General features: G+C 38.1%; 2 protein-coding genes across 5 annotated transcripts in view; one reads left to right on the top strand and one right to left on the bottom strand.

The window, feature by feature from the left end:
• Positions 1–24,949, top strand: part of CENPQ (centromere protein Q) — a 184,494-nt gene that overhangs the window by 123,836 nt on the left and 35,709 nt on the right. The gene's annotated exons all lie outside the window — the stretch shown is intronic.
• CRISP1 (cysteine rich secretory protein 1) lies at positions 1,866–23,056 on the bottom strand. Its single transcript, XM_079934029.1, is given in 10 exon segments — positions 1,866–2,635; positions 3,767–3,851; positions 5,981–6,076; positions 7,318–7,462; positions 8,632–8,722; position 8,725; positions 12,518–12,646; positions 15,330–15,397; positions 22,966–22,972; positions 22,975–23,056. Coding segments are annotated over 10 exon segments (807 nt in total). The 5' UTR covers positions 23,032–23,056; the 3' UTR covers positions 1,866–2,507.

Raw genomic sequence — 24,949 nt, 5'->3', positions numbered from 1 at the left:
CCACTAGCTATCTACCTTACGTTTGGTAGTGTATATATGTCCATGCCTCTCTCTCTCGCTTTGTCACAGCTTACCCTTCCCCCTCCCCATATCCTCAAGTCCATTCTCTAGTAGGTCTGTGTCTTTATTCCTGTCTTACCCCTAGGTTCTTCATGACATTTTTTTTTCTTAAATTCCATATATATGTGTTAGCATATGGTATTTGTCTTTCTCTTTCTGACTTACTTCACTCTGTATGACAGACTCTAGGTCTATCCACCTCATTACAAATAGCTCAATTTCGTTTCTTTTTATGGCTGAGTAATATTCCATTGTATATATGTGCCACATCTTCTTTATCCATTCATCCGAGGTTGGGCACTTAGGTTGCTTCCATGTCCTGGCTATTGTAAATAGAGCTGCAATGAACATTTTGGTACATGACTCTTTTTGAATTACGGTTTTCTCAGGGTATATGCCCAGTAGTGGGATTGCTGGGTCACATGGTAGTTCTATTTGTAGTTTTTTAAGGAACCTCCATACCGTTCTCCACAGTGGCTGTATCAATTTACATTCCCACCAGCAGTGCAAGAGTGTTCCCTTTTCTCCACACCCTCTCCAGCATTTATCGTTTCTAGATTTTTTGATGATGGCCGTTCTGACTGGTGTGAGGTGATATCTCATTGTAGTTTTGATTTGCATTTCTCTAATGATTAATGATGTTGAGCATTCTTTCATGTGTTTGTTGGCAGTCTGTATATTTCTTTGGAGAAATGTCTATTTAGGTCTTTTGCCCATTTTTGGATTGGGTTGTTTGTTTTTTTGTTATTGAGCTGCTTATAAATTTTGGAGATTAATCCTTTGTTGCTTCATTTGCAAATATTTTCTCCCATTCTGAGGGTTGTCTTTTGGTCTTGTTTATGGTTTCCTTTGCTGTGCAAAAGCTTTGAAGTGTCATTAGGTCCCATTTGTTTATTTTTGTTTTTATTTCCATTTCTCTGGGAGGTGGGTCAAAAAGGATCTTGTTGTGACTTATGTCATAGAGTGTTCTGCCTATATTGTAGAGCTTTTTAAATTGAGAATCAGGATATATTACCTTTTCTTATGGCATCAAATCGAAGTCATTCAGTTTGTCTTTCCTTCAAGTTTCCCTGTATCCTGGATCCATTTTTGTGCCCATTTGCTCTCCACTACAAACCCAACAATCTAATCAGGTTTTTGCCCTCAATGATGCTCTCTACTACCTCTGTTTTACAGGTTTTCTGGACATCCATTAGTATATGTACACACACACACACACACACACACACACACACACATCTATGTTTTTTAAAAAAACTGAAAGCAGGTTTATTTAGAGAGATACACATTCCATAGACAGAGTGTGGGCTGTCTCCACACACATCCGTTTTTAATAGAACAATGTATTTGGGTTCCTGAGTCCAGCCTTGACACTCCCCCTGATGGTGACCCTGGAACATACCATGAGATTTCAAGTCTAGGAGTAAGAATGCTGCTGTGTCCACAAACACTCCTGATAAACTGTGGTCATTGGAGTGAGGTTGGGAAGTATTCAAAAAGTTGCCCTCGTGAAAGATTAATAAACAGCAACCTCAATGAAGTAGAGTCAGGAGACCAAAAGGGGAAGCTCTCATACCCTGTGAGGATAGCAGAGCCCAACAGGAAGACGAAGGACTCTGCTTTCTTGGCAAGGACTCATCCAATGAAGAGCCATGGGCTCTTTGTTTACTACAGCCCTCCTCACTAGGCTTCTTTAATGTTCCAATTCGGTTTGAAATGAGGGAGACAATATCCTCCATATATGGATTACCCCTTGCATGTAATCAACGATGAATACATCTTTTGTTCAATTAAGCACTCACGCGGTTTTCTTGCCCTGCTTTACAGATGTGTATAGACATGGCAATGAAACAATGAGACGTTTAAATCATTTCCAATTAACCAATGTTTACCTTTCAAGTAATGAGACTGGACTCTTTGTTTGCTTCGTGGATTGTTTTAATGGTTGATTTAAGGTAGAAGTAAAGTTAAGAAGTGAAGAATTATTCGTGCATGTAAATTGTACAGGAAAGACAAACATCAGGGCGGGTGGAGACCTGGGAAAGCAGGGGAAGGAGACAAACAGGGAAAGACCCTCCTTTAGCACAGCTTGCTGAATCAGTTATCCAGTCCACTGAATCATGTCAACCTGAGAACGAGACATCACATGATTTAAATATGAGGCACGTGTTGAACTGCCGCATATTTAAATCATATTTCATAGTTCAGTCATATTTCATCAATCATATTCACCCCAGGTTTAAGAAAGTTTAAAACAGTGTTACTTCACGATGTATCAGAACAGGAGTGAGGGGCACTGTCGTAAACATACTGATGCCCATATTTGATTAGTGAAAATTAAGATCTCGGGTGTAATTAAAACCACATGAAATGCAGGGGAAACTGCTGAAGCAAAGTAAGGTCAAAGGTATGAGTCAACAGCACATTACAGCTGCAAATAACAAAGGCTATTTTATCTCAGTGGGATACAGGCAACTAGCTTTGCAGAGTCGTTGAACTGACAGGTGGCTGCAGGCAGGACCTCGTGTCTGTGTCTTACAATTACTGTATTCATCGTAGTAGATGCAAGGGTTTGCTGAAAGGAAGAAGCAGGGTTACCCAATATTGACTCAAAAGCTCATCTATCATTTTCTCATGCATTTATATGTGAGTAGAGGGCTTAAGAGATGTATATTCTGTGTTATATAGTCAATATTCTTAAGTAATACTTTTTTTCTTTTCTACTCTCATTTCACTTCTATTGCATTTTTCAATTCCATTGTAGACATTGCTTTTGTCTCTTGGATAAAAAAAACCTACCCCATTCCCTGTAGCAAAGCTAATTAGTAGATATATGATCTTTCTCCAAGTACTTTTATTTTCAGAAATGAATTACTGAAAGTGATAGGATTTAAAAGCAAACAGAATGACCTGGTCAGGTGAAGGAAAATAAGTTTTTTGGTCTTACAAATCTGAAGGTAAAGGATATTTTCTTTGGGGGGGGGGTTTGTTATTTCTCCACAAACTTATTGAAAATTATGATATAAACATATCCCTGTGGAGTAAGGAATTATGCCTGCAGGAAGCTCTATAAAAAGAAACTTTTGCTATCTAAGGAAATGAACATGTAATTGGAACTCATTTGGTTAATATTACATTTTAGGTAAGATTTACTTAGGAAATAAAAGGAAGTGCGGTAAACGGACAGTGTGATCATCAGCTAATATCTTCCAGTGTGTCTGTCAGTGGAAACTTCAAAGAATAAGGATCACTCAGTAAGAAACTGCCGGCCATGATAAGTGGTCAGGCAGGTTAGGGAGGTTATGACCAGCAAGTAATCTGAGAACGCCAGTAACCTGAAAGCAAGATGTCTAACTTCAGGGCTGCAATAAGAGAGCCAAGAAACTTTTTATAGAGCAGAGAAAAATTTATACTTATATTAACATGTTATCCGAGGTGCCCATATTAGGGTGGGAACTTTAAGCTTTAGGGTGGAACCTTGAGTTTAGACTTGGACATTCTAATTTCCAATCCGAAAGATTTAACCAGTGGTCTTCTGGGTCACTCTGGGGGTGGAGGAAGGGAAATCAGAGAACGTTGATTTTTCCTTTGGGATGATTGAAGAAAAAGTAATAGAAAAGTACAATATTGTTACATGCTTGATTTTAAGGACACATCGCTCCCGGATCAACAGTCAAGAGTAAGCACACTGAGATGTAAAACTTACTACAAAGTTTATCTTCACAGTTATTTGGACAGTCTCCGCATGGAGTTCCCTCATTATGAGGTACATTCTTTTTGTCAGGATCATTGCCCCTTAAAAAAGAATAAAGAAAAAAGGGCCTAATAAAATTGATGTTTGAAAAATGCATATAAAATTTTACTCACTATTGAAAATCAATTAAAATAATTTAAAATAATGAAACAATTTTTGAAAACCACTTGTAACCACTTGTATGTAATCTCTATGACATGTAAGATTTCTAGCCTTAGAATGAGAATAATTTATCTTTTTGAATATACCGCAGGCAACTCTGAGGTGCTAAGAATATTTTGAGACAATTTGCATCTCTTTGGACAGTCAAGTTCTAACAAGCAGGGGGCTTTAGAAACATTTATGATAGGACTCTTATCCTTATTTATACCCATAAGGACTTGATAAACATTTATGTAAAAGGGCATGGTTCTTAATAATGTAAGAAAATTTTTAAGTGAGTCAAATTGGAGATGTTCTAACTTCATCTTGCCCTATATCATGAGAATTTTGATACATGTCAGTGTCATTTGTAGAAACACGTGCACTATTATAAAAGATGAAAGTACAACAACATGGATAAAGCCAAAGTGTTGGAGTTTGGGGAGAGAGAATAAATGAGAATTTCCTGTTTTGAGCCAATTTAAAATTTCAGAGAAGACGGTCTTCCCTTAGATATCTAGAAAACAATGGGGATTATGGCTGATTTTCACTTAAATCTTTTTTTCTTTTGGAGTAGAGGAAGGTTTATTGCAGGGCCAAGCAAGGAGAACGAGTGGCTTGTGTGTGCTCAAAAAACCCCAAGCTCCTGATTTGCACTTAATATTGCATAAAAAATAAAGTAAATATTCTAGCTGAAACAACATTCTATCTGATATATTTCTCCTTGAATGAATTGTTAAAATTTGAATTTATAAAAGAAACATTACTTAATTCAGCAAGGGGTTTTGTCAGGCTCTTGGCCTCATCTTTGGCTGAGAAAATTCTCGTTATTTCAGCCCCATGTATTCTACTTTTCTGTGTTGTCAGAAGTTTACTGCAGACCATGAGCTCCCATAAGGATTTAGTACAATTGATGCATTGTATATGCAAGGAGACCTTACTGTCTTTAGTACTAATCACACAGATAAAATCACAACAAATATTAAGTACTGAAATCAAGACATGATAAAACCAGAAGAGAGCCCACATAGAGCTATTGTATGAATATGTTACATCTATTGAATCTACAGGGACAGTGGAGACCTCATTTAAAGTGTAAATATGGTAACTTACTGTGAGAGAAATCAATTTCATTGATTCATGTTGCATATCTTTTATTGTGCTACACACATGGGAACTGAGAGTTCAATAACTACCATACTTGGAGCTCATCTTATGGAGGAAAGACTTGTGTATTGAACAAGTAAGCACAGGTAGGTGAAGGAGACATATGCAGACCAACAACTTTCCTTAGCAGAAGAACATTTAAACTGGCATTTGTAGTAAACTAATGGAGGTTTATATCCAGCTCAGAACAATCCCTGCTTTCTGATAATCACCACTCAAGCCACACAAGTGGGTCCCTGTGGGTTCTTGCAGTTACCTTTTCTGAAGTTGACCTTGCTTCATAACCAGAGGTGACAAGACAAAGGAGTACAGCTGTCCCTAACCAGAGCAATCAGAGGATCTCTTCTTGGAATTGTTGCTCACACCTTTGGTAACATGTAAATTTAATTTCTAAAGGAAATACATATGTCAATACTAAAATGCTAAATACAAAAACACTTGGCTTTTTCATTTGTTCATTCTTGATACTCCATTGCATTTTTGCCCTTGCATTCTAAAAATACTCTTGCATTGTTAAAATAAATATCCTTTTTTTTTTTTGCTTAAGCTAGATGAAATTTGTTTCTCTTAACTAATAGTGCTTGAAGAAGGAATAACACATAGCCAGATGACTGGTCATAGTGCCTAATTTGAACATTATATTGAGATAAGGATTTATTTAGAAAAATATAAATAAAAATATGTGTGTGTGGGTGTAGTGTTTTATGTGTTGGCTAAAAGACATTGTATCCCTAAAGTTCTTAACTGATAAGAAATATTTATTTGAGTTTTATTTTAGAATGGTTGAGAAACTAAATTAGGGAAACTAGTAAGGGAAATATGTTTCTAAAAGCTATGTGAAGCTAAGCTGTAAAATACATGCTCGTGACAATAGTGACAAATGTAGAGGTACTGAATTCCTTTACGACATGATGATATGCCGCAGCCAATAAGGTAAGAAGTGGCCCAAACAACCTGTAAAGATAAGGTTATTTTATTAACAATTCGGTAGTTTGCTAAATGATTACTCTCCGAATATTGTTATCCTTGATTGAAAATAAACACATGTTTTTAGGATGCTTTGAGCATGGCTTATTAGGAAGTCCTAGAAACAAGAGGATTCCCACGTGTCTAGATAACACACATACATATGCACACCCAGTTGCCATCGCTGACCCTGACTCATTCTCTTCTTATCAAATCTATATGGAATAACCTGATGAAGGCTGCTTGGTGATCATATAAAAATCAAAGCATGGAAGGGACTTTACTTAATCATCAAAAAACTGGCATGGTGGAGAGTAACGAGTTGACCTTCGAGAAAAAATTGAGTCAGGTTCAAAGTCTGTCTCTACCACTTCCTGGTGGGATGGTATTTACCAGTTTGCTTTATGTCTTGAAATTTCATTTTCCTATTCCTAAAATGGAATATAATAATATTATCTTTTACATCATAGGTATTTGGTGGGGATTAAATAATAAACCTTTTAAGTGTTTGGAAGAGGAAATATTAAATTACTATTCCAAAGTAATAGAGCTCATGCTCTTTTGATGGAAATAGTGGGGCTAGTCTACTTTTATCTAAAAGAAATGGAAAGTAGGAATTGACGTCACACATTTGTCATATTTTTAGCTCTCTGGGTAATTATTTTGGTTTTTATCCTCTGTCTGATAACGTAAATTATATAAATAAATCGTCTAATGCTATAATATTCTTGGGTTCCTGGCACATACTTCTTTTGTCCAAGGATATCAGTCTTAAAAGAAGAATGCTATTTGCTAATCTTTTACCTAGAAATGTCTGCATTGCTATACATGAGTGATTTAAGTCTATGAGTTTTAAATGTACTATCATTCACCTGTTTAATGACTTCTACTGCATTGAAAATACAATGTAAAATTGATGATAGCTAATAAGGCTCCAGTGACAGAGTCCCACTTCCCTTCTGTGTTCATCTCCTTCCACTCTTGCATTTATCAAGTTTCAGCCTCCTTTTCCAACCCCTTCCCTAGTTTTTTCTCTGTCCTTGCACACACCCAGATCCCAGATACTGGTTTCCAAATATTATTTCCCACTAAAAGTAAACAAAAATCTTTAAAGGGTGTAAGTTTGCAAAAAATGGATAGAATGATTTTCCGTGGTTCTCATTCGCCTATTTTCCACGCATGCTTATAGTCACTTAACCAGTGGGTATATTTGCCAGCACACAGTTTACCTGAGTGTAATGCTCAATCATCATGTCATCATCTGTCGAGGTCCATTCCCCATACTTGAAATATTTAGACTCACTGTACCAGATTCTGATTACGTTTGACCATGAGATAGGATAAGATGTCAGATGCATATTTTCTCCACAAAGAGTATCTGAAAGGAGGAAAAAGGCTAGGTCATACTCTACAAAATTTGGAAATACTTTATAAGGATACTTTTTGTACTTTTATTCTACAAATGTTTCACTGGGCATCCAAGCAATGTTTGATAAGAGGAAGCAAATTCAGCTCTATCTCTGCTAACAGTTTTCTTTCTCACTGATGAATAAACTTGTGGTGCTCAAGTTTGCTGAGAATTTGACAGTAGGAGATGATCTGCAAGCTTGGGAATCAGATCAACCAACATTTCAGTCTCTGCCATGTCCAAGCTGATGGAGAAGGGTGCAACCAATCAGAATAACCTATGCATTGTAACCTGGCCCATGGCTTGAAAGCAGCCACACAGAGGTATTCATCACGCATAGACCTTGAAATAAATATGTGCTCATTTAACCATCCATCCTCTTGTGACGTGGACCTTGATCAAATATGATATTTGGGAGTAAACTGCCCTTGTCTGGAGCAGGGAAGACTCACATTGCTAATTCACAGCTCAACAACATTGGGTAAAGATGCCCAATAATCTGTAAGTATAGCAGGGGGACTCACATTGCTAATTCACTGCTTAACAGCATTGGGCAAAGATGCCCAGTGATCTGTAAATATGGAAGTTTCATTAATATTTAAGAATATTTATAATAAACAAGTATCCTATAAATGTTATTAATGTCTACTTGTATAGGAGGTACTGATGGCTTTTCTGGAAACCAGCAGGGATCCACCTAATATACATGGCATGAGATGGACTCATTTTTGAGCACCTAAAATTGTTCTCATGGGCAGCTTAGTAGAGTTGGATATAACTCACTTCTCAACTGTATTAGTGTTCCAAAGCTAAGGATAGCCCCATGGTAATATTGTGAGAAGCTGAAATAAATAGAGTGGAAACCTTCTAGCTATACAGCTTTCCAGCTAGTCATCATCATATTACTGAATTCTTCTGTGATAGTGAGAGCTTTGATTCTTTTCTTTTGGTGAATCAGGAATTTGAAAATTTGAATTTCCAAATTCAAAAATTAATAATAATGAAACAGTGCAGTGGGCCACAATTCCTACCATTTATGGGGCAAATGTAAATACAGACTAGATGACTTAACTTACCCATACCAGGTTACTTAACAATTCCTGAGAACTTTTGAGCAGAAAGGTGTGTCATATACCTGCTTGTAATTCGCCTCTTAACTGCATTGCTCTCTACCAATTCACAGTCCTTTGACAACATTCTGGCATTTCTTGCAGCTTCTTCACTCAATTCTACAGGTGAAATACAAGCACATGGCCTAATTACCATTTCCTTGATAAGATTCTAGTTTATTGTTTCTAAAAATCCAAGGCTAGCAATATCCTCAATTGTATTAGCTAACAACTTAAATCACAGCACCTCTCTTAAATATTTTGGTTGGAAGAGGAAGACAAATCTTTCAATCCATTGTTTTAGCCCTTGAATTTACAAAATCAAAATTTGGCAGTAACATTCAGTTGTAGCTTCTCTTTCAGAAATATTAAAGAATTTAAGTAAATGCTTCCAGTAAAACAGACCAGGGTTAGAAATCCATCCCATCATTTATTAGTAGTTTTACCTCTGACACATTATTTAATCTCTTTGAATCTCAGTTTTTTTTTCATCTGTAAAATATGCCCCACAATTCATACCCAATAGCTTGTTCAAAAGTTTTAATGTGATAATCTATGCAATACAACTGTGACATGATAAATGTTATGCTACATGCTCAATAAATATTTCTGTGATTAGAAACATGTATAGTATTACACATCTTCATCTAAATTATGAATAATAATAATAGCGAATCATAGCTAATACTTCATGCCAGGACCTCTTACCAATTCTATATGTATATTCTCTCATCTTTACTCATAGCAATTCTACAAGGGATGCACTGTTGTTATCCCATCTGCAAATCAGGAAACTGAGGTGCGGAGATGTTGCATAATTTTTCAGGATAATACAACCAATAATGGCAAAAAGAGAATTGGAATCCAGGTTCTTCTGGCTCTGGCCTGTGTGCTCCTAACTTGTGATGTGTGTCAATTGTGCTAAGCTGAAGCATTTTGTTGGGTTTTTCTCCAAAGTTGATGAAAGGCAGAAAATCTACTAAAAAGAGACAAAGTTTATATCTACAAATATGAGGTCTTTTGTGTAGAAAAGGATAACATATTTTTGTGATTTGAATGAGTCACAAATCAAAGGACACGGGACTATGTCCACACCAGTTATGGGACTATGTGACGGATGTTCTCCCAGGCATTCTTTCATTCTCAGATTATGCACATCCCCTTAAAAGACTGTCCCGATGCCTGCATGCAACACATTATTACCAACAAAAGTTGTGGCCTTTCTTATTTACTACAGGCTTTCACATAAATCATTCAGCTACGCTTGAGAATAATTTTTGGATGATGCCCTAACTTAGGTTTTCAATATTTTTTCTGACATCGAAGAAGTTTCTCTCTTATATGCATAGGCTGCCATCTGTGTGAGTTTTACAGAATTACCCCTCAGGTTGATGAATTGGTTAAACTGTGAGGTTAATTAAGTAACTCATTAGCCTTGGGTCAAAGTAAAAATGTGGTTTTTTAGGGTTTGACTGTTTCATGCAAGAAAGGATGTATTTCAGTGATGCATACATCTAATTGAAAAAGTAGAGATGACATAACACATCCCATTAGGGCGTAGCATCTCCTGGCAGCGGGGATACCATCATTGGACTCACGAGCATAAAATCTTGCCTATTATGACCAGGTTACCAAATAAGTAGGTCTGGAACTTATCTGGTTAATTTACTGCTGATTGCTAGGTGTGCATGCGTGATGCACTACCCATACCCAGATCACTTTCTGAACTGAAGCACTTATTTCCTCTTAAGCTGAGAGTCCTGCCCTACTGTCTTCTCTAAAAATTATCCTCATTGGCGAGAATACTCACTTCCCTGTGGCAGCCCACATCTAACAGCAAGTAGCTGTAGTAACTATGTGCCATGTAACCTCCCTCCAACTCAGGACAAGGTTGTACTGAGTTGTCCTAGTTGTACAGCTTCCCGTAGGATTAGCTGAGGCCCCTGTTATGCCTACATCACAACCAAACTTCTTTGTATGCCCTATGTTGCTTCTCTGTCTATATCCATGGTCGGTGTAAATCTGGAGATATTCCCCAGTAAGCATCATGCATGCTAGTCTCCATCTCAGAGTCTGTTATCTTATTGTGTAAACTACCTGCACCATTAATTGCAAACAGTCTGTAGTTCAGACCTCTTTGAGGAAGCTCTTTAGGATATTTCCTCTGATAAGTGTTGCTAAGATACTAATTTTTTTTGTGATACATCCGTGATTAAAATCAAAAGTAAGTATTCATGGTTATTGCAGCAAAGTTATGAATTCTGGCTTTAATCAATGGTTCTATTCACATAAAGTTCTAATCCCATGTGCAGAAACTTGTTTCATTTTTGGAAAATCTCTGCCTGGCAGTTGTGATTGGCTCTTCAGCTCTACTGTAATTCTATCAGTTCCTTTCTATCTGTGCCCTATGCATTATTTATGGAAAAACTCAACTCCCATATTCCATTTAAAATGTTACTCAGTTTTACTGGTTATCATCTTGTTGATCTCTCATACCTTTGCACCTCAGCACTTGAATATATTCATTCTATATATTCAAACAATATGTTCTAATGTTTCCTCTGTATTCACCTTGAATCCACAATAATGAAGTCTCTGAAATCAGAGACTTTATTTTCTGTTCACTCCGTAACTTCTTTACTACATCCCAGCTACACTTATTTGCTCATCTGGAAACCAAGGATTTTGAATCCTTTTTGTCCTAAGGAAGGTAAAGAGTTAAGAGCAGGTGCCTGGAGCTGTGGCCATTTGTATTTGAATCTGTACTGATCCAGTACTTAGGACTTTGGATGCGCTACCGAATTTCTCTGAGGTTCAGATTCACTATCTGTGAAATAGAGATGATAGTATCATCTACATCACAAGGTGACTGAGAGGATTAAATGAAATAATGCAATACGCTTCTAGAAGACTGCCTGCCAATCAGTAGTAAGCACAATATGCATGTTAGCTACAGTACTCACAACGCAAGAGTGCCTGTGCTACTACTGGCTTTTATTGTTCTGGATTCTAAGATGACCAAGAGATAAATTTCAAAATCATTTTTTCTCATCACTAGCTTCCTTCCTCTTTGTCATTTGCATGAGGAAGCTGTCTCTTAGAATCACTTCCCATAGCCTGCATTATTTCTGACCCTTGTTACTCTAAGCCAGTCCAGGACTAAAGAGCCAGGTTTACGATACCAAAAACCTGAGTGATACTTCCGGGATATAACATAGGTGAAGCTAATCACCTAATACACCTGAGTAGTCCCTAAATCTGTTTGTCTGACAGCACCTAGTCTGCTCATGCAGCAGGTTTATAGTGCAAAAACCGTTTCTCTTTTCTCTTATGGGATGCCAGGAAACTGGGAAATAGATTTGCTAATATTTGTTCATCTGGCAGCACCACCTGGCTTAGAACCTGGACATCTTGATTCTCAGAGAGTGTCTTAGCCTCTGGGCTGCTGCTCAATGAAGACAGCTGTGAAATGCCTCTGCAATTTATTAAACAAAGTCTGCTACACGGACGATACTGATCGGCAGCGTCAGCATCATCCAGGAGCTTGGAGTGGTCCCCACCCCAGACCTCCTTAATCGGACCTCAGAGAGTGGGTCCCAGGGACCTGTGCCTTACCAAGTTCTTCAGCTGATTCTTAAGCATGCTTAAGTTTGACAAGCACTGTCTTAGGGTCCATTAAGAGTGAAATTAGACTTTCTGCGTTGGAATTGTGGCTCTGTCATTTACTAACTCTATGAGTTTGGGAAAACTACTTACCTTCTCTGTGCCTCTGTTTCTTCTGCTGCTGCATGATCGGTTTGTTTGTGAAGACCAAACTTTTAGTATATGGAAAGCAAATAGAACTTAATAAAATCTCAGTAAACACCGTTACTATTATTGGCATTGCTGTGGTTGCTGTTTAATTAATCTTACCATGTTTAGCATGTTGCTGGCTGGTGGAAATACTCCTCTCCTGAGGGTGTTATGTACAGTCACTATTTCTTCTTGGACAGTTGCCGGTTCCATGAGGAGTGTATCATATGGAACTTTAGGTGGTTTTGCCTGTTACCAGAAAATTATTAATTAGTCTTACTTCTTTTAAGTGGAATTTGCAATGCATAGTATATTACTTGTAGACTTTGTGACATGAATTTATAATTGATGTTGAATGAATAGTGATCTACAGCATTTTGTAATCTACAACATCTCAGTATATTAGTCTCCATTTCTCCAGTGCTGGTTTTGAGGACTTCTAAACGTCAGCCTGACATTATACAAGTCTAGAGAACAGTGACTGTTCTGGTTGTGACTGGTTTTCTTCAGATTTAGGATTGGTATTTTGGACCATGTTGAAGCATTTTATTGGGCAATGTGCACCACAGTGGAAGATGTTTTGATAATATTACACCTTTTACTGACCGACTTCCCTTCCTTGGCACATTCTTCACCCCACCTAGAAGCCTTCTCTCTGCTTCCCAGATAAACACTTGCACTTGAATATTATTTAAAGGTATGTGTCTAGGAGAATCTAAAAGATTCATTATTGAGTACAAAACCTCTAATATCTTCAACCCAGGTTCTGCATCTCTGTCTTATTCATATGAAAAAACATTGGTATTTGTATCAGTATGTATACATACAAAATAGAGTTCAAAAAAAATTTGTACTATGGAATTGACAATAAGTTTTGTTTATTATTTGTTAAAAAAACCAAAATAGAATTCAAATCAACTACAGTCGAGAATTTGTGACCATTCTTTTCATTTGTTTACCTTTTATCCTGTAACTCACTAAGAACAATGCATGGCCTTAATATTTTAGGTTAGCATTAGTTTTTATAAAGAACATCTTCTCTTGTGTGTCTGTGTGTGTGTGTGTGTGTGTGATATATCACATGCGTTTCATACTATTTTTTTTAAGTGACAGTGCTTATGTAGTATAATTTGAGTGGTATCTATCTATTCCTCAACTACCACAAGACTATCAGTACAGTTTCTGAATGGATGGGATTCAACCATACCTTGCTCAAATATAGAAGTAGTTATTGTCATTTATTTTATATCAACAGTTTAAGGATATCGGGAGAAAACTAAAAAATCAGTAGACTCCTCTAGAGACTGTCCCCTGTGGACATGATTTCCTCAAAAGCACACTCACGAGGTGTTATTTTCCTGTCATACAGCAGGTAGCCTGGGCTAGATTTGAGGGAAGGTTGGGAACCCATGATCCCCTTCAAGTTTCAGATTATAATTCTCCTTGCTCCTCTAAAAAAACCCTGCTCCGGGCTTCCCTGGTGGCAGTGGTTGAGAGTCCGCCTGCCGATGCAGGGGACGCGGGTTCGTGTCCCGGTCCGGGAGGATCCCACATGCTGCGGAGCGGCTGGGCCCGTGAGCCATGGCCGCTGAGCCTGCACGTCCGGAGCCTGTGCTCCGCCACGGGAGAGGCCACAACAGTGAGAGGCCCGCATACCGCAACAAAACAAAACAACCCTGCTCCAGTGAAACTCATGGCAATTAGCTCTACCTACATCATTCCTGAACATTTACTCTCCTGCAATGGTTTTCCTGTCAATTTCTCTCATTTATAGAAACGGGGTCTCCTAAAACCATTCATCTTGTCCACCCCAAATTCAGCATCCAGCATCCACCTGGATGACTCAACCATCTGATATCTCAGAACTTGAACTCTTCCTCTCTTAAACCTCTCCTCCAAGGCTTTTTAGTTCCCCACCGTGATGGTCACAGCCGATACCTGATGATGACTCCAAAATGCCGCACCTCCAGCTTACTGGAGGATTGTGTATTGGGCAAGAGCTCCACCTGGTTTCTCTTTGGGAAAAAAGTGTGAGTGAAAAGATCCAAAACAGCACCCCAGTAATCTAATATATGTGCATTTTCTTTCATTGATTGAAGTAAGCGCCTTCGACTTTTGACTTCTCCTATTTAGCATATGAAAATAAAAAAGGCACTCATGTTCTTTACCAAAACTATTAGCTTCAGCTCATCATAAAAATATTTTGGGTACATTAAAAAATGTAATATTTTCTTTATATCATTGAGATTATTTAGAGGTACATGTTAGTTGATGATCATAAAATATTAGGAATTTATATCTTATTAGATACCATTGAATGTTTGGTTTCTGCTGTGTGAATGTTGAAACTTGTTTTTAATAAGCAGTGAGTTTCAGGCCTCATATATTAACCCCATTGCTAACAGTTCCTCACACTTCTCTCCTTGTGCTGCACCTTTCATTTTATATTTGATTTGGATGTGTTATAGTCATAAGTCAGAGAGCGCAATTGGGATATTGATGAAATACTTACCTTTTCTGGGTAAAAACTAAAAAATAATACCTTTTTCCCATTTTGTCTTGGAAAATGCATGGATTGGTTGTAAAGAAAGTAATTCCCGCCCTACATTTTTAGCTTTTTTGAATTATCCAGAGAGGCTATAATGACATAGGCACAGGCCCATGGAGCCGAACTGCTTGAATTTACCTTCAGGCTCTGTCACTTCCCAGTTATCTGACCTTGGACATGTGACTTAACCTTCTTATGTTTTGGTTTCTTTCTCTGTAATCTGGGATTATGAATAGTACTTGCCTAATAGGGCTATAGTGAGAACTAGATGAGTAATGGGCATAGCGTCCTCACAACAGTGCCTGTAACAAACTGAGTTCTAACAGAGGGGTAGCTCTTATCCTCGTCTCAAAAGTAATCATAAAACATACAATCCTCACATACTCTTGTAATCAAAACGTGCAGGAAGACGGCAGCAGCAGCCAATAATAAGAAGTATTTCATTGTCATCCCTGGAAAGAAAAGTTACATAAATTTAGACTATTGCAAACTTGTGGGATAATGTTTTGTAATAAAGCCTTTTTTGGAAACACTTTTACATATACCTGCAGCTTCTGCAAAAAGAGACCTGCAGGATCAGAGCAAGGTTGAATATGTTAGTCATTAGGACCAAGAGAAGAAGAGAGAACTGTGACTGGAAGAATAATAGACTTAATGTCTTAATCCCTGTAACCTTTGAATGTGTTACATTGTGTGACAAAAGAGAATTAAGGTAGCAGGTAAAATTCAAAGTGCTAGCCAGCTGACTTTAAAGTAGGGATATTGTCCTGGATTATACACATGAACTCAATGTCATCACAAGGGTACTTGGATGTGGAAGAGAGGGCCAGTGTCAGTGATGGATTATGAGGAAGACTTAACTAGCCACGACTAACTCTGGAGATAGAGGAAGGGACCATGAGCTAGAGAATATGGGCAACCTCTGGAAGTAGGCAAAGACAAGGAAAAGGATTGTCCCCTGGGGTCTTCCTGCTGAATCTTGATTTTAGCTCAGTGAGCCCCATTTGGACTTCTGACCTCCAGACTATAAAATAGTAAATTTGTGTTGTTTGAAGATTCTGAGTTTATAGGAATTTGTTACAGTAGCAACAGGAAACTAACATAAAACAACAAGGTTCGATTTGAATTCTCTATTGCCTATAGCGAGGAGGTGTGACGTTGGTACAAGTGATGTATGTACATGATTTAGAGACATTCTGTAAAGTCTGATCACTCTGCTAAAAATGACTGTCATTGTGAGTGGAGCAAATCAGAGCTAATATACCCTCTCTTCTACTTCTATGTGATATAAGTTGCTGATGCTAGGATATTAATAAGCATAGGTTATTAAATTTGTTTGGTACATTCTTTTTACGATCTGACAAATTTATTTCTGAATCAGTCCTGCTGAGTGGGAAGCAGAAGAGGCTAACAGTTTGGTTCGTATTTTAAAGAAGACTTTCAAAAAGCAGGTTAAGTGATTTGTGCAGAATAATACACGCAATGCAATTTGCCATTGCTCTCAAGCTCCTCCCACACACTGCCAAACATATCTGTATGAAAAGAATTCTGTAAATCAATTTTTTCAGAGAACATACACATACAATCTGTCCCTTATTGCACTTTTTTTTCATCTTTTTCTTTCACTTCCTCTCTTCCTTCCTCCAAAATGTTACAAACCCTCAAACCCTAAGATAGACAGTAATATAGTAACACAGATGATGAAATATGCAACCTATTCTCTTACTTAGTCCTCAAAAATCCAATAAAGCCAATAATTTTTTACCTGAGTTATTGAAGAAAAAATAGAATAAAAAAGCTTCTGAACTGGGCTTCCCTGGTGACGCAGTGGTTGAGAGTCCACCTGCCGATGCAGGGGACACGGGTTCGTGCCCCGGTCCGGGAGGATCCCACATGCGCGGAGCGGGTGGGCCCGTGAGCCATGGCCGCTGAGCCTGCGCGTCCGGAGCCTGTTCTCTGCAACGGGAGAGGCCGCAACAGTGAGAGGCCCGCATACCGCAAAAAAAAAAAATGTGTTCCTTGGATCTTTCCTGAGAAAGGTCAATTGAATACCTATCTACAAGGGAATGAAATAAGGCAAAGAGTGTGTAGTCATGAGTTATTTTGTGTTATGTGTTGAGATGGGGGATAGGAAATAAAAAATAACAGAAAGATTGAAGGCTCTTGAGACAGCATTTTCTAGCTTTCCAAAGAGGTGGTAATAAATGCCTGGAAAACAGTTTGTGAGAAAGGATGACTAAATGTCATTCAAAAATTGCTTACCTCTAGCCATAAGAATTTGTCGTTGTTGCTGGAGAGGAATGGTAGTAAGCTGGAAGCATGCCAAATCTCATCTATAAATCTTTTAATATTTTGTGGACAGAGAAATTCACGTCTCAAGTAAAACTCACGAATTACTGAGTAACTTTTTTTTTCTTCCACATGGTAAAAAGAAAAGCTGGAAAAGAATTCTGTTACTTCATCAAACCAGCATGGTTTATAGATTGGAAATGTATGATTTGTCATTTATGCCTTGCTACACTGCTGTTCAGAAAGAAGAGTGTTGATTCAACACCAAGTCAAGTGTTTATGGAAACTTAATTGCTTTGGTTTTATCTGTTGGTCCTGTCAACTCCTGGCATTGCTCTACCCAACACAATGCTGTCTGCATTTTTATCACTGATGTCTTCATAGAGAGTTGCTCTCCAGCTTCAAATATGGTTTTAAAAGAATTTGGGAAGTGTTGGAAAGCACAGAATAACTTGATTTGCATACGAGTCTGAAGCATGGATGCCAGTTGGCTGCTTCACTCACATCTCTCTTATTTTCATACATTGTTCTTTTTCTGTTTAAGCTTCTTAGCATAGTAAGAAATGATCTGCCATGACTTTTTTTTCTAAAACAGAAAATCAGGACACATTGGTCTAACATATGATATGATAACATGATAGAATAGAATAGAATTGGAATTATCCCCCAAAATCTTCTGGAGATAGAGGAAGACTAATATGTTTATAAGCACATCATGTTTGTTAAAATATATGAATTAAAAAAACTTAAAAAAATCAATCATTTACTTGAAGGTTGGCTACCAAAAATTTCAGAAAACACAAATATAAATACAGAGAAAGAAGAAACCAGTGTCTGTGCGTTAAACGCTATTTGAAAAAGATATTTGTACAAGAAAAGTTACATACATTATGGCTATAATATCCTTAGGGTAAGAGTTAACCTAATAACATCTCCTGTAAGAACTTCCTGCTGAGATGTACATATATATATATATATATATATATATATATATATATATATATATATATATTTTTTTTTTTTTTTTTTTTTTTTTTTTTCCGGTACACGGGCCTCTCACTGTTGTGACCTCTCCCGTTGCGGAGCATAGGCTCCGGACGCACAGGCTCAGCGGCCATGGCTCACGGGCGCAGCCGCTCCGCGGCATGTGGGATCTTCCCGGACCTGGGCACGAACCCGTGTTCCCTGCATCGGCAGGCGGCCTCTCAACCACTGCGCCACCAGGGAAGCCCTGATTGCTTCTTCACATCAGTCAGTAAAACTGTACGTTTGCTTCAAAGTCCTCTGTGTCGCAATGCCTCAACAACTCTAGACTTGCCCAGAAACTTGGGCCCTACACCTGAAATTCTCTAGACCCTATGAAATTCAAACATCTGTCACACACAGAATAAAGTCAAAGGAATTTTTGGAATATAAATTCTAAGAAACCTCCTGGATATTACAGCCCTTTAAACTTATTTCCCACTCTTGTCCTATGATTTATAGCTTCTGTAGGGGTGGAAAACTTTTCCCTTTATCTTTTTTAGGTTCTTTGGCTGGCCTAATAATTAAATTGATGTAAGATAGATTAAAAGGAGAAAAAAAATTTGTACGTATGGGCGTCCCCATAAAACATAATAGACTCATAGGCAGTCAGACAATTGAGGCTTATACACCATCCTGAGCTACGGAGAAGTGGGTAGAGGTCTGAGGCTTTAAAGGGGAGTGAGACAATTAATTCCCAGGAGGATGAGAAGAGTTTGGTAAACAGATGTTTGCCCTGCCATACAGATAAGTCTTTTTGATATAAAAAGTTCTCTCTGGTAATAGCTCTTTCCCCAGTCTAAATTAGTTTAGACAGTTAAAGGAGAGGCAAAAAGCTCTTCCTGAGTCTGCTGGGTCCTATCTGTCTTCAGCTCAAAACAATCAACGTGCCAAAGTGGCACATTTGGGGTGACGTATTCTGCTCCCCTTCACCACCTTCCATAATCTGGAATGAAAGTCAGTACACATTCTCTTACTCAGTTTTCCTTTTTTAATTCTTTACTTCTTGTAATACAGCTCATTTCAAAGCTTAGTGGCTTCAAACAATAAATATGACCTCTCAGTTTCTGGGGATCAGGAATTTGGGACCGACTTGACCGAGCAGTTTTGTCTTAAGAGTTTCTCATTGATTGCAATCAGATGCAATCGTCTGCAGGCTCAGGCATCTATCCCTCCTGACGGCTTAACTGTTTCCAAGTTCACTCATTCATACCTCTTGAAAACTGGTTCTGTTGGTTGGTGGGACCTTTCGTAGCTCTCCTGATTGGCCTTTCCACAGGGATGCTTAAATGTCCTCACAGTAGGGCGGTTTATTGTTCCCCAGTAAGTGATCCAAGGGCACAAAGAGAAGCTGTGATAGTTTTACCATGTAGATTGGGAAGTCACACACTGTAGTATTTCATTGGTCACACAGAGTAGCCCTAATTCCGTTAAGAAGGATATCACACAAGGGCATAAATAACAGGAGGCAAGAATTATTGGAGTCATCTTGGCAGGTACAGTCATAAACTCCCTAGCCCCGTCCCCTTTTTAACTCTATGTCCAGTTTTTCCTATTTTCAACTTAAAGACAGGCTTGTAATTTCTCTCCAATTTTCAGGAAGACATCTGTAGGAAGCAGGAAGTATAAAAATAGTATGTTCCTCCTTTCTCAGAAATAAGAGTGCTGAAACATCATGCCTAAAACTTAAAAAGAAAAGGAAGGACAGATAAATAAAATGCACCCATACACAAAAGAGTTCCGTAGCAACGCCAAGTGCCGTAATCACATGGATCTTTCTAAAATATGACTATAGATATCCTCTGCTTTAGCTCCTCTCTGAAGTACCTAGATAACAGTTTCTGATGCACATTTCCTGAGCTGTTTTACAAAAGTGAACCACGCCCACCAACTGGAAGACATTAACAACTTGATGACCGTGAGCACATAGCTCCAGGCCTCCTGGAGCCTAAGGACTGATAGTTGTAACCCCTGTGCCACCACCCTGTTACCTCACCATTGGCCAGTCAGAGAATTGTGCATGAGCTGATCACATACCCTGCGACACCCCTCCCTCACTGGGCTTTTAAAAATGCTTTGCTGAAAATTTTTGGGGAGTTCTGGGTTTTGGGGGGCATGAGCCACCCGTCTCTTTGCATGGCCCTGAAATAAACCTTTCTCCAAACTCAGATGTTTCGGTTTGTTGGGCCTCACTGTTTGTCGGGCACATGAACTTGCACAAACAAATATTCAATATCTTGTAATAACTTATAATGGAAAAGAATCTGAAAAAAATATACATATAACTGAATCACTTTGCTGCACACCTAAAACTAACACAATACTGTAAATCAACTATACTTCAATTAAAAAACAACCCCAAAATTGTTATTCTAATAAGCATATGTGTTTGATACATTTTTATTAATTAAAATATTGATCATCTGAGAAGACTCTACTGTTCCTGACCAGATATTTAAGAATATTCAATAGGCTGATGCGTTAATTTTCAATAACTAAATTTTTAAAAAGACAAAACTAATAGCTGCTAGAGCTTGGATTTTTTTTTTGTTTTGTTTTGTTTTGGTTCTTCTAGTGCTAAAGTCATGATGTAGGGACTCCCAGTTAAAATGTAGTAGAGCTTCTAGAATCAGTGTAAGAAATGAGTATTAACGGGGGCGGGGTTGGGGGGGCAGGTAATGACTCTGTCAGCCTGGAAAGAAGCTCCTGTGCATAAGGATTAGCACCTGACCCATCTTCTTTAACTTCCCTGTGATTTTTTGGTGAAAGGAATACAATGCTGTAGGAGCAATCATTCCATTTCTAGTTTCTATCCTACCTGAATTCCAGCCCATGGATCCATCATCCTGGCTCAGTTTTTCGACTAAACATTGTTAGTAACAACTTCTCCTGGAATCTGATGATTCTGAGTAAAAGCCTTAATTTCAAGGACTTAATTCCCACTGCTGTTGAAAAGTTTGCCTCTCTCGTATGTGTGTGTGTGTGCTTTGTGTTTCTCAAACAAAGAACTTAACAAAGAAGACTCGTTCAGTAATTATTTGTTAAAGAAAGGAACAACAAAATGAAAAGTAAGGGAAAAATTGATATCACTTCTTTCACTATTATAAGACAAATAGGCACAGGATTTTAATTTAATTTGATTATGTTACACATACATATTCCAGATTTTTGATAAATTAAATTTAAATACATGTATTGCCTAGAATACCTTCTATGCTACTGACCAAGACAGCCTTAACAGCTGGACAAAATGTGAGGCCTCTTCCTGACTATGGGCCCTTGAACTCCCTTTTATTAGAGCATTTACTTTAGAAAACTTGCAATTGTAAAATCTTTTTCTCTTCTTTGAAATGTGAAACTTCTACAACCCAGGAATGTCTTTCTCAAGGACCTTGCAACCATCCTTTGAAATGTAACCAAGAAAAGCAGAGCCACTGCTCCCAGTGTCTGTGGGAGGCTAGGAGCCTAATTTCAATAAGCAACAATTAGTAAACACAGAGGCCTAATCAAATGGACCGAACTACCCCTTAATGCCCTCTAGTAATTTTCCATTAGCTCACTCCAGCATTTAAAATCCTCTGTCTTTTTTTTCAAATTAGTTAATTTTTGGCTGCGTTGGGTCTTTGTTGCTGTGCACGTGCTTTCTCTAGTTGCTGCGAGCGGGGGCTACTCTTTGTTGCGGTGCACGGGCTTCTCGTTGCGATGGCTTCTCTTGTTGCAGAGCACAGGCTCTAGGGACGTGGGCTTCAGTAGTTGTGGTGCACAGGCTCAGTAGTTGTGGCGCACAGGCTTAGTTGCTCCATGGCATGTGGGATCTTCCCGGACCAGGGCTCAAACCCATGTCCCCTGCATTGGCAGGAGGATTCTTAACCACTGTGCCACCAGGGAAGTCCCTGCAATAGTCTTGAATACAGTTTCCAGTAACCCTGGGAAATGGAGAGACTATCCTATATGGGCTATATAGCATAGTATCAGTACTTCTATATCTTAAATCTAGAATAGGAATGAAAATACGGGCTCTAACTTCTAGAAGAGAGTTACCTAGAAGCAAATTGTTTGTGACTTATTTTAAGCTTTTGGTTTCTCTGTTAGGATGGACATTAGAAAATCCTGAAGTGAATTTATAATGTGCTATATTTCAAAAAATGTTAATATTTGTGAAAGTACTGTGTACACTATCATATCCTACACAGAATTCCCTAGTGGTTCTTTATAGCTTTTATGATATATTTCATAGTATTAATGAACAAATCACTTCCCTCAAAAAGTGATCCTGCCTACCTCTTTGTTCTCCTTTGCCTTCTTAACCACTTAAACTTCATTTGCAAATCTCTGCGTTTTCGTTTGTTGAGTAAATCATTTGATAGCTGCTTCTGGTAGGGGTGGATAAGATAACACAATGAGCATATTTGTGTCATATGCAAAATCATTTTTTCTCCCGTTTTAAAAACCTGTAAACTGAATGGGCTCTTTTTACTTTATAATGACTTTCCTTGTTTGTTGGCTTTGATATCTTTTATTCTTATGCTCAAAATATTTGCTGATCTATGGCTGTCAGCTTATATTTGAGAATGAAACACTACAGACGCTGACAAGGAAGCTCAATCTGTGAGGGCAGAATTAGCAACTGGTACACTTGACCATAGAGGAATCAAACAACAATGTGGCTTTCATTTTAGAGATAACCCCAAGATACTCGTGGATTTACCTGCCAGAGTTTGGTAAACTGTACTGATGGAGAAGAGTGCTTACTGGGATGCTTAACCCCAGGCATGGCTTTTCTTTGCTCCCAGAGTGAATTCCAAATGATAATGAAATTTTAAAACTTGTGACTCTCTTTTACTCTTGCTTTTTTCCCTCCTCTCTTCTGATTCTGTATTTTCCTTTTTGTCTCTGGTTCCTGTGCAACCACTAAATGATTCCGCATTGGTGGGTGGCAGCAGTAATTGATAATTTGGTGTTAATGTCTGACCGTTTGGTGTTCTTGGTTGATCAATGGTATTAACCTGTTCTCTACTAGGTAAGAGATGGTGGAGAATCCAGTTTGTTATTTTCATTGATTTGTCTGTTTGCCACCTCAAATAAGTAAATAAATTCGTGCCTGCTAGGAAGGAATGTGCGAGTTTTTGTGCATTTTTACTTGTGACCTGTGGCTGAGATTGTAGAGCTGAAACTATAAGCTCTCATGTGTTTGTTTTATGTCTGGGAGTCGGTGTGTCTGTAATTAAGAAAAGCCTTGACCTTCATTGTGTATGAAATGTTTTCCAACCTCCAGAATTATTAATAAATTATTATAAAAGGGGTGTACATGGCTGTAGAAAGTTGTGCTATGTGACAGACAAATGCACAGGACAATTAAGGAGGTAACTGTGTTCAGCCTACTGTGATAGGGAAAAAGAGATGAAGAACGTCTCAAAGAAAAGTAGGAGTCTGGGGTTTTATAGAGGCAACTAAACAAAAGAATCATACACAAGTATATGAGAGTCATGAGGAAGGAGGGAGAAGTGTCTTATTTCTAAATACGTGAGAGTCGGAAGGTCCTTTATGGCTAGCCTTTTCTTGGAACACGCAAGGCTTGGGGATTTCTGGATTTGTTACTACTTTCCAGGAACATAGAACTCAGATACAATTCAACATTGCCAGTTACATGTATTCAGTTAATTTCTTAAAATGTCTGTGTATGACAGTCAATTCTTACTTTTCTACCTTCCATGTTTTTCTCTGTACAAGGAAATTAGGTTATTTGGATTAAGAGTTACAATTGCTATTGCTAGTGAAGTCTATACGAGGAGCAACAGTGACAGAGAAATACATGTGTGTATATTATTTTTTTCCCAAGGAGAAATAGTATAATTTTATCTTCAAGTACCAGTTTATTCTAGAATATGAAAGCATAAGTAGCAATTAACACACAGAGAAAGGCAAAACTTTTCTATCATAGCTGAGTCTGGAAAGAAGCCATGACATATATATATATAAATGTTTTTCAAAGTTTACTGAGTTCCCATGGTCTTGCTTCTTTGTTTTGTTGATTCATGTCTTCCTCTACAGTAGGAAAGATTATTATTTACCTTCATAATGTGCCTAGACAAAGACTCCTAGTCTTATCAGAATTATTTTTAATTATTTCAAAAGAGATAGCACTACTCTCTCTCTGTTTCTGTGGGAGATGGGACCCTGATTGTAGTGGGGTGCCTTATTCTGAGCTATGAAACTACCTCCTGTCCTAAAGATAGGAGAAGTTTATTTTTCCTTTGGATAAAACCAATTCACAAGCACAGATGGCATTTGACCTCCTCCCAATCTTCTCCAGTACTTTTCTTCTAGCTCACCCAGCCCTTAGAAATCCGACTGCTCTCTGCTTCAGCATAATAAAGTTCATACTTAGTTCTGGTCTCTCTTCCAGGCAATAGTCTCTTTCCCTCCCTCGCAATAATTCTTCTGAACAAGGTCTGTCTTTACTAATTCGGATTTGTTTTTTGTTTGACACGATTATGTTATACTTGTACAAGAACCATGATTTTCTCTCTTAAAAAAATTCTTTAAACACCTCAAATACAAAAATGTGGAGGGTCCCCCCCCCCACTACACCACACCAAAGGGAAAATATAATCTCTTAATTTGAAGAGTATGGATAGTTATAGAATTGACTTCTGGTATTCTAGGAGCAGGGAGGAAGATTAGAACTTAGA

The sequence above is a fragment of the Stenella coeruleoalba genome (assembly GCF_951394435.1).
Source record: "Stenella coeruleoalba genome assembly, chromosome: 10".
Lineage (NCBI taxonomy): Eukaryota > Metazoa > Chordata > Mammalia > Artiodactyla > Delphinidae > Stenella > Stenella coeruleoalba.
This window is presented reverse-complemented; position numbering and strand designations above follow the sequence as displayed.